This window comes from Scophthalmus maximus, chromosome 7 (genome assembly GCF_022379125.1).
Source record: "Scophthalmus maximus strain ysfricsl-2021 chromosome 7, ASM2237912v1, whole genome shotgun sequence".
Taxonomy (NCBI): domain Eukaryota; kingdom Metazoa; phylum Chordata; class Actinopteri; order Pleuronectiformes; family Scophthalmidae; genus Scophthalmus; species Scophthalmus maximus.
Genome location: NC_061521.1, coordinates 11,075,001 through 11,085,657, shown reverse-complemented (window position 1 = coordinate 11,085,657; position 10,657 = coordinate 11,075,001). Strand labels below are relative to the sequence as shown.

The window sequence follows — 10,657 nt, the reverse complement described above, 5'->3', positions numbered from 1 at the left end:
GTGGGAAGGTAGAAAGTGGAGGTCAAATATGCTTCTGAACTGAAAATGATTCACCAGTAAAAGTGAATATTTCCGTATGTTTTCACATTTCAAACAACTGTATCTTCTTGAATTGAAATTTACAAAACTACATAACTTACAAATTTTTCAACACTCGGGAGAAAGGAGTCACGCTCGGCTTGTGTTTGCTTTTCGACTGTTGCAACACACTGTCCAACAGCTCTGTCAACAGTGACAGGAAATGATTCAGGAGTCAAAGTACAACCGAGATCACGTGCTGTAACAAAACTCACATTCTCACTCAGGACTCTTTAGGTACAAACAAATGTTTTATTTTCTTCCTGATTGACAATATTCCAGAAACATCTACATTCATTTGATTTTATTTACAAGAAATGTATTTTACCTTATTGTATCTATGGTCAACGTTCTGTCCATCATCCTTCAACTAATGTCAAAATAATTTTAGCCCTTTCTCACTCAACAGGCTTTCCTCACAGAAAACTGAGGCCGTCACAATTTTTCTGCTCCTTGATCTTTTATCCTTGCACAGATAACACGTACAATAGACAACTGCACACATGCTGCCTATACTATAGATGCCCCGACATTTTGATTACAGCTAAATTTCCAATGGGTCAACACTGGAAAGAACAATGAAATAAGAGCTACAAGTGGTTTAAAGTTATTTTAACTTGGGCGCACAGAGAAAACCCTAATTCCACACACATATCGCTGGTGTAAACACTTCTCACTCACACTGGCATGTATCACTTTTTTTGTAAACTAATTACATGTTTTAACGACTAAAGGTTTATATACATTTGGACGGAAATGATTGGAAAGGATTTTTCAGTGCAGCTACAGAGGCAAAGCAAAAGCACCAAACAGTGGTGGCATGAAAATTATTTTAATCAACATGTGACAAAGGTCACATGTTGTGTAAATGTGTCTGTCTGAGGGGAACACAGTTGTGAACCACCAGGTTCTGGTTTGATGTCTACACCCCAGTCTCCTTCCTCTTCACGGAGCCTTGAAACTTCTGGTCCAGTCTGGTTTTGGAGAGCGTCTGAGGCCTGAGTTTAGGCCCCGAGACAGGCGGACAGTTCTCGTCCGTCTCTTCGTCGTAGACGGTGGCTGAGAGACTGGAAGAGCGGCGTTTGGCTCTGATGGCTTCTCCCTTTGGAACTCTAGGTGGAGCCTCCTGTTGCTGGGCCATAGCCGTGCGTAGACAGTTGAGCCACTGCTGTTTGTGGTAGACGTCGTTGACATGTAGGGTGTGGGACTGGCCATGGGAAGGATCCAGAGAGCTCACACGGAAAACATTCCTCACTGGAAAGCAAAGAAACAAGTCGGAAAAGATCTTGTAAGGCTGTGAGAGTCTACACAATACGCAGGGGTGATATTCAAATAAATCAAAAAAATACATCTTGATTTAGTCTGTGAAGTAAGGGCAAAAACAAAATCCCAGAGCAGAAAGTGACTTCTTTCTTGACAGGTCCAAAACCCAGAAGACAACAAATTTACAATGACACAAAATATTCACATTTCACCAAATGTTGGACAAATGAAACCATCTTTGATTCAAAAGGGTGACACAAAAAATGCCTCAACGCAAGGTAGGAGTGCCGAACAACTCCACTCACCTTTCTCTGCATTGGTGAAAGCCCCTCTGAACGACCCCCCCATGCGCATCTCTCCGTCTTGTAAGTCCTCCAGAGCCAAGTCCAGAACCGGTATGGGTTGCCGATACACCTGGAAGCAGCTCCTGTCATTGCGTGTCACCGGTCGCGTCAAAACCAGCAGCTCAGAGAAGAGGAACACGTGCAGCCTCTGTGGACAAACACATTGGTTGAGGATGACATTTACCTTGATGCAACACACACGGCGTGTGGGTGGTAAATCATGAAAAGAGAATGGTCCTGATTCTCACCGAGCCGCTCTTGTTCCGCAGCTCACCGTGACAAAGTAGGGTCTTACAGTTGTCTATGAGAGGGTCCCGCTGCTTGTCATCCAGGTACTCCAGTTTGTCTATATAATACTGACACTCAGATTCCCCTTTTCTCACATTGATATCGGACAGAATCTCCTGGATTATGGCAATCTGGATGATTCAAGAAAGATTAATGAGCTGGCTATTTGAGAAAACACAGGATTCAAAAACCAGTAAGATGATCGATAACCATAAAATGAAGGTGTTAGTAATATATTTTATTATAGCCTACAGCCATGTGATTTAGACAGCTAAATATAAGCAACAACACTTATATGTGTGTGATAACAAAGTTATATATGAAGTAGATATCGTACAGCTCTCTCCAGACTGACTACGTCCGGGTGATCAGGAGGCGTGTGTCTGAGGATCTCTCGCAGCAGCAGCGGGTATTTCACCAGACGTGAACGAGGGATATCCAGGAAGCTCCAGAGGTCGAGCTTTCTGCTGAAGGGCGACTCCAGACAGCGCTGCAGGAAGTCCTGGACCCGTCTGTCCTGCTTTTTCTGGTCTAGCAGGGCTTTGGCGGCAAGCTGGTTGCTGCAGTAGTTCTTGTACGCGTTCAGACCAGGCAGCTGAGAAGATAAAAAAACTGTTTCAAACTATTTATACACCAATTTGAATCTTGTGATAGAATTGACAGCATTTAGAGATAATGTATTAAGGTATCAGTAGGTCTTTAAAAAATATTGAATTTAGATTTCTCCAAAATGTCTTGAATGTCATTGCTGCAGACATAAATATTATCTTATGTGTCTGCAGGCTGTCAGGAGATATGATGCAAGTCTGGACTGAAGTACAACAGTTTCGACAGCGGATGGTGCTCCAGGAGGCTGCTCCATCCTTTAGTGGAGTTTCAGCCGGCACCAATGAACCTGCAGCTGACAACTGTTATGCACAATATCCAGGAAGTCTTGTCCCATGTCTATTTTCACAAAATTCTAGCATTTTTTTAATTGGGTTAATAGATCCATCCATTTATGCAGCTTATTTATGTCCAATTACATAAATGTATAATTAATGTATTATGCAATTAGGAAAATATTGTTATATAATGCCAGGAACTACCTCAAACCTGGATAAAATAACAAATAATTCTGAGTTATAGTTTGCTACTTACCCAGTGTATTACTATCTGTCCGATCTGAGCCACTGTTCCATCGGAGCCAGTTCCCTCTGTTAGTTTTATCAGTAAGTCTGCAGATAGGACAGTGCACACATGGTCAGAAACACTTGTTAGCATCAACGTTCAAGAATGGTTGGTGATAACTTACCCTCGTGTAAGGGGATGTATGCATCCAGGTCCCCAAATATGTGAGCTAGTTCCTCCTCTGTCATGATGGAGAGCTTTAGCATTGGATCATGGTACGCCTGGAGGTCAACAAAGAAACAGTTGTCAAACGAGAGGGGGGGTGATGTTTTGTTTTTTTCTAAAATAAATGCTTGAATTCTAATTTTCTAACCTTTCGTGCAAGTTGGAGATCTTCGATGAGGTCCTGCTCTCCCCTGTAGAGCTCATGAATTGCCTGTAGGAGAAACAAGAGAAACCACAGCGAGAAAAGTTAGTTTTTCCACTCTGGGCTTTTAAGATGACTGCACTTGAGACTGAAATACACACAACCTCTTGTCTCTTGATCTCTTTGGTGGAGAACGTGCTCTTCTGATGGACGTCCAGTGTCTCCGACCACAGCGTACTGTTTCTCCGTTTAGTGGGAGTGGGACCTGCTGCCTTGCTGCCGGCTCTCAGGGACATTCCCGGTGACTTGCTGTCACCACGCAACGTCATAGACTAGGAAAAAAAAACAAGGCAAACAAATTCTACTTATTTGAATTTCTACATAGTCAGTTTGAGGAGTGAGTGTCACTGTAAAGACTTTGCAGTGTACCTGGAGCGTCTGACCAAAGCGGCGAACTGCCCCGTTCTTTGACGGAGATATCAAGTTGACAAGGGATGAAACTTTGGCCAGAGGTCGTACACGCTTGTTACTGGGCTCCTGGGAATCAAGAAAACAAACTGATTGTATTCAGGTGTAGACTGTGAGGGTGCAAAAATACCTTCAATAACACAATATTGTTTAATACAAGACACTCAAATAGCTATTATGATTAAAACATCATAAAAGGCAATTGCACCTCTTGCTTGATGTGTATTGTTATTATACATTTATTGTCATATTACTGTAAACAATGTACAAAATCAGGTGTGTGAAGAATCTTTTTCTTTAGTGTGATTTATACTGCCAGTAAACCATTATAAACGTGTCAGGAAATCCTCCGTTGTTTGTTGCTGGTCTCAAATATGTCACTTTACTAACCTTGCTAAACCTTTACTGATAAGTTGCTGATGGCGCATAGAAAGTGTTTTAAACCACTGTCTATGTGGCCATTACAGTGCTAAAAGACTGATCATGATGCGCAACAGTGTGACTCAGATTATCTTTCACCGACAGTCTTTTTTCCTCATACAGACACTGGTCGTCGTGACGGTCTGAGGAATAGCAGGATTATCCTGAGCCCATAACATACGAGAGCGCTAATGTCCGTCTGCGTAGCTGAGTACCTGATTACCTGAGTCATGCAGAGGGATAAGGTTTGAGGAGTTAAAGCAGGTCTGGTGCAAGGACTAGACCTGCAGCCAGTGGACAGACAGTCCTGACTCTCACCTTGAGGTCGAAGCTCGACAGACTGACTGTGTCATCCTCCTTCTCTTTGCGCTTTCTCTTCTGTAGATATAAAATAAGACACACTCGTTACTTTCACTGGTACAATGAGAATTCAAACAACAAAAACAAATACTATTCCAAGTGTCAGTACATGTATGAGTCACGTGTGTGGCCTATGAGAGTCACGTTTATTTTCTGACATGATGCTGTTACATTTTCAACACAAACTCACGAGGCTGAAGTCCCACGGAGTCCCCGGTGTAAGGAAGGTGAAGGAGCTGCCTCTCTGGAGCGGAGGTCTACAAGAAATTAGACAAATAAGGTTTGGCTCTGCACAGCGAAAACGGATTATACATGTACATAATTGACAGCTTGAATCACTGTTTTTAATAGAGATTGCATCACAGCACTGTTAACACGACAAATGCCATTTCCATCCCAGTTTTGTCAAATATATTCAAATGTGTCAAGTGTTGTGGATGACGATGGATGGATATTAAATGTTTAAAACCAATAAGGCATTGGAGCAGCCACTGCTGCTGCAGCTGCAGGAAAAGAAGTCAGTTATGGTGACGAGACAATGAAGCTACAGAGAGTGACAGTGTCTTCTTGTTAGGGGATAACTCTCCCAGATGCTGCTGTCAAGTCCAAGGTCAGCTGCACACACTGTCACGGTTTGCTACTTTATTTACTCATGCCTTTAAGCCATGCTGGAAACAACAGACTAATGAGCAAAATAGTAAAGGAAACAAGAAAGTGACGAAAATAACTAAACGTTGCATTTGTCACAGGACTTGTAGAGAACACATTGCAAGCTAAGCCAGTCACCTGGCACTTCACAATCACACAGTTGAAGCTGATACGAATATCAACGTATATGCAGATATTACATAATGTTTGAATATTTGCAAGTCTGCAAGAACAAATAAAAGAGCAGGTCATATTATTCAGACGTGTGACTCTAAAGGCACCTCGTAACTTGAAATTGAAAAATGACTTTTCTATTTGAATAGAATAGAATACGCCTGTTGGTATTCTTTATTGTTTCTATCATACACTACCGTTGACTCAAGTGCAAAAATAATCAGTCGAATAATTGATCAGCAGAAAATTGAATCACAGCTATTTTACAAAGTTAATCATTTAGCTTTTTCAAGTAAAAACGCCCAACATTGCCTTGCTCCAGCTTGCTAGTTTTAAAATAGAGATAAAAGATAAAAACAATAATGTACAAGACATTTTTCATCCACTTCATAAATGAAACACTAAATTAAAAAAACAAAGAGTAAGATGAAATAATGAAAATAACCATTAATCCTGATTTCTTTACATCATCTGGGGCTCGAGGATATTGCGAAGAGCCTTTTCTTGTCCATTTTATAGATGAAACGATGAATCATTTCATCTAAAAAACAAATAAATGTTGATGAAAAATATTCCTCAGTTAATCTTTGCCTTCATTCTTGATTTCCTTGTAGGTAGTTATGAAAAGTTTTTAGGTACTAGATGCTTCAATTACTCTTTGTGACCGCACATATTTATACGTTTAAATAATTTCATGGTTTCCGAGGTGCACGTGAAGGCATCGTTTGCCGGTTACAATAATAGCAGCCCGGTCCGTCGCCTTTGATTAACCAGGTGACGTTAGGCCCGATAAAGTGAGCTATCGCCATTTCATAATGCAACGCAGAACCTAAACAAAGATTTTTTGTTTTTATAGACGTCCCACGTACTTTTTGGAGTTATGTCTCCGCAGTGTCTGTGGAGAAGGCTCCGCGGCGCCGATGGCACTGGACGTGGACGTCCTCGATGACATCCTGCGAACTTTCAGCTTCTTTTTCTCCACCGTCCCTCCGCTCACTTCCTCGTTTTCTTCCATTTTCCGAGACGCTTCGTTTTGAAATCACTTGTATCGAAGCGTGGTCGTGTCTGTGCGGGCAGAGGACGACGTCCAGCCGAGTGAAAACTGGGCTCGTCGCGTACAAAGAAGGCGGAAGATCGATGACAACAGAACACACACGACTACGGCGGAAGTTTGAATATGGCGGATTCTTGGAAACGGACCAATCAGGAGAAGGCTCATAGCTGCGTTACTGGGATACCACGAGATGGGAGGGGCCAGTTGGAATTTTATAAAACGACATTGAATGGGCCAAGAATAATAGAGACCAGGCTCGTTCTGCACGGTCACTCAGATTTATTTTAGTTACGATTATTTCTTTATCGAGCTTCTGCGTGAATATACTGAAAATATCAACAAAAGAAACCTAAATTATCCAATGGGCGACAACACAGTCCAGATAAACAACAACAACAACAACAACTACAACGACTGAGAATCTGGAACCATAAATTGTTTGGCATTTTTGTTGTAAGAATTACAAAAACAATTATTCAGTCATCAAAGTAGTTTCCAATTACTTTTTTCTGGCCATCTACTATAATGATTGTGTATTCAAATTATCTTACTCTTGCGTCTTTAAAGGATCTATATAGTTTGCCTAGCGTTAGCCAATATGTATTTTTTAAATCAGATATTTTTGTGCATGACTTGGAACAGTTATTAAAATCTAAATGTCATGATTTCAATAATTTTAATATCCTGATGAAAACACACTTGATGTTGGTGCAATGGAATTCCTGTTTCAGTAACTTATGAGGTTCTTCCAAAACAGTGCTGACAGATCTGTGTGTGCTTTGTGGATGCAAAATGTGAAAAAAAAATTTAAAAGCAGAAAAGAATTTGAATGAAATGTTTTATGTTATAGTGATGTAGCTATGGAGCTAAAGCTCATAGGGTAAAATTACATGTTGCAAACCTGGAGTCCTGTTGTACTTTGGTAAAGAAACCCTGGTTTCTTTCTGGGCTTCTGGTGAAATTTAATATATTGTATATAGATTTGATCCACCAATAAATAACCATACTGCCTCTGTATGTAGATTATTTTATACCATTACCCAGTGGTCTTTGCTCTGATACTGTATAAATTCACTTCAATATACCACAACCCCAAATAAACAAGATTCAGTAATGATTTGACCTGTATATAGGTTCTTTGCCATGATGTTTGTTTGCTGAGTAGATGTCCTTTATTCATATGTCCTAGTCGCCCGCACAAGATAGTAATATGTTTATAATTCCTTATGCTTGTTTGTCTTTCTCTTTGTTTAGCTGAATGTCTAAAGGTGCAACTTCTTATTTTTACGTCGTATTTTGCAGCTCCTTCATCTACTCACAGTGATAATTCATGTTTGTGTCAACATACATAACGATAAAGCTAATTCTGATTTTGATTCTCATAATTCAGCTGCCATGTCTTGGTAGGTCCTTGAAGACAACAGAGTACGTACAGTATATTATGCAGAGAGAGTCCGTCTTATTTTCCCCCTTAAGCTCTTTAATTGACTTTTCTGTCAGAGCTTGTGAGCCAAACTGGCAGACTAAAGCAAGAAAAACAACAAACTTTTTATGACATTACAGAGAAATATAATAACCATATTTAAATGTCTCATTTGAATACATAGACTTGTTTGTGCTCGGAGACAGGAATACAAATATGAACAAAAATTAATATTACCATATGAATATTACATCAGGGTGCCTGTTTGTAAAAAAAAATTGCATTTCATATTTGCTTTACAACTCAGAAACTTATTTTCATTTTGTTTCTGTGCATGTTTCATGAATAATAAATCATCCTAAGAGAAGACTTTAATAAACCATCCTTTTCTTCCCTCCACCCAAGGACGAAGAGTAGATGTGTAGGAAACCTTATGGCCTGTCTGACTGTCCCCTATAGGACGACCTGACCATCAGTCAAACCCTACATGCCCTTCATGAGCACATCATCAGCACCTCAGTGGAGGCTCCCGTTCCATTTTAATCACCATACCTGTCTGTGGCATGATCTATGGCCCCCGACCTCACTGCTGTAGCGTCTTCATAAAGTCAGGGTGGCGGTGCAATTTGAAATGGAGAAAACATACCTTACCCTCGTATTTACGGCTCAAAGTCAGACATAACATCTGTGGTGTGTGTTGGACAAGATAAAAGATATTCCACAAACATGTGGATATGGTTGACAAAATTGCCACAAGGTACATTTAGTGGCTGTTTTGTTGAGTTTTCAATCATATTTCATGATCTTCCTCTGCAAATTTCCATTTTTCTCTGCTCTTCTTTTCCATGTTCACATTAAAAGTTGAAACTGAAAGTTCATTCTTAACCTTGTAAATAGGATACTAAATGTTACCACAAGGTCCACTTAGTCGCTGTTCTGGAGCTTTCAGTTATAAACAATCAATCTCAACTTTTTCAATGTTCACAATAGTAGAAATTAGAACATCTACAATTCCATGACAAATTATCAATCGCCATCTGCTCAACAAGACCATTTTATTTGTTGGAAAAAAGAAATGGACCATGTGGTGAGCTTCAAGCTCCAAGATCAAGAACGAACTTTCAATCTGGATATATACAGATATACAGTAGTATTACAACTTAAATAGCTGCTGAATTTTTTTCATATAAACATCAAACTCATCTGAGGGACATTTAAATTTTCAACCACTGAACGAGTTCAAATTAGGTATAAGTTATATCGTGATAAAAAGTTTATTGAAACGTTTACATTTATTAAGAACACACAAACAAAGTAATAATAATCTTACAATCTTCATCACCACAAAATACAGGGTTCACTGAAAAATGAAAATTGCTTAATAACTTATTTAATTGCTTAAATTGGTTTGCTTAAACTGATGCTGATAGTCCACCTCCCAAAACACTGATTTCATATGGTGCTAGAGACTGGGTACAAACATCTATGTCACCGAATGAAATCAGTTTCTGAGTGCAGTCCTTAATTCAACAAGTCTCCTGATTGTTAAAGAGGTGGAGAAAAGTGATTCTTGATGTTGTGTAATAAGGAAGAGTAAACCATGTGTTGACTTGCTACTTGGCTGCAGATGTAGGTCAAAAGTTGTTGTTGCCTGAAGAGGGAAGCGCTCACTGCTCATTCTACAAACCAACAGCAGATGGTGCGGTCACGCTGCAAGCCAGGGCCAGACCTGTGACGCAGGGGTGGAAGAAATTTAACCTGAGTAAACTCAAAGAGATATTTCAGTAGAGGCACACACACACACACACACACACACACACACACAAACTCCCACTTGTCTCCTGCCACTTCACCTTCCTGGAGTCCACACTCATCGCATGTCATTACAGTGAAACAATCCTAAGGAGCTTTAGATTGGTACGGTGTTGGACATCAGCATACCTCTCCATCATAAGGGCTTTTTTAACCTGTGGACAGCGTTAAGTGTTAAGTTTGCATCTTGTTTGCAGTACATATACGAGAGTGGTATCAATCATCATATGACATATGTACAAAATGTCAAAATATGTATTTAATTGGTTTAAAGGCAAGTGGTCAAACTGAAGCCAAACACATAACAAACTTGATACAGACGCAGGTTGAACACATGAACGCTGCCCCACTAATGTCACGGTGACATGTCATCATCTTACAATGACAAATCCTCCATTGTTAGTTGTTTATTAGGTCAAACACTTCTCAGAAAGGTGCCAGGACATAGCTGGAGTCAATAAATGACTGATGTCTTGTGAAACAAAAACGTGTTAAAGAGGGGGTGTATTACAAAGTAACACCAGCAGAGAGGAAAGTAAGTACATCAAGATAAAAGAAAGAAGTGAATAAAAATACGCATTTTGGTTGAATAATCAGTTCTGAGCTGTAAAAGTAGATAAACAAAACTTTTCGACAAGAAGGTATCGGGTCCAGCAGGTTTAATAATACTCTACCATATAGGGGCTATGACTCATGTTTGTTCCCAGATGGCTTAATTGGAACAGGAGCTGAAAGGGGTGAAGGTATATCTCATGACACACTGTTCATCACATCCCCCTTCCTCTGCCACGTTCACGAGCCATATCTCATCAAAGTAAATATCAACCCAACAAGCACAGACAAAAACA

General features: G+C 40.0%; 1 protein-coding gene and 1 long non-coding RNA gene across 2 annotated transcripts in view; both read right to left on the bottom strand.

Annotated features, from left to right (window-relative positions):
- Window positions 1–308: 308 nt before the first annotated feature.
- Window positions 309–6,794, bottom strand: LOC118315636 (neuroepithelial cell-transforming gene 1 protein). Its single transcript, XM_035643080.2, has 12 exons — window positions 6,390–6,794; window positions 4,889–4,955; window positions 4,657–4,716; window positions 3,880–3,987; window positions 3,615–3,782; window positions 3,457–3,519; window positions 3,268–3,364; window positions 3,114–3,190; window positions 2,311–2,568; window positions 1,934–2,104; window positions 1,647–1,833; window positions 309–1,332 (listed from the first exon to the last, which is right to left on the bottom strand). The coding sequence occupies exons 1-12, from the start codon at window positions 6,533–6,535 to the stop codon at window positions 1,001–1,003; spliced, it is 1,734 nt and encodes a 577-aa protein (XP_035498973.1). The 5' UTR covers window positions 6,536–6,794; the 3' UTR covers window positions 309–1,000.
- Window positions 6,795–9,248: 2,454 nt separating this feature from the next.
- LOC118315637 overlaps window positions 9,249–10,657 on the bottom strand; it is a 4,626-nt gene continuing 3,217 nt past the window's right edge. The window contains exon 2 of the long non-coding RNA XR_004794892.2: window positions 9,249–9,726. This is a non-coding gene — a long non-coding RNA (uncharacterized LOC118315637). The remainder of the gene's footprint in view (window positions 9,727–10,657) is intronic.

What these genes read in the sequence shown, in the direction of transcription:
- LOC118315636 (XM_035643080.2), bottom strand. Translation starts at nt 6,535, where the DNA reads ATGGAAGAAAACGAGGAAGTGAGCGGAGGGACGGTGGAGAAAAAGAAG. An exon ending in TGTCGAGCTTCGACCTCAAG is followed by an intron (nt 3,988 to 4,656) that starts GTGAGAGTCAGG and finishes CTTGATTCCCAG; the next exon opens with GAGCCCAGTAACAAGCGTGT. An exon ending in TAGTCAGTCTGGAGAGAGCT is followed by an intron (nt 2,105 to 2,310) that starts GTACGATATCTA and finishes TGAATCATCCAG; the next exon opens with ATTGCCATAATCCAGGAGAT.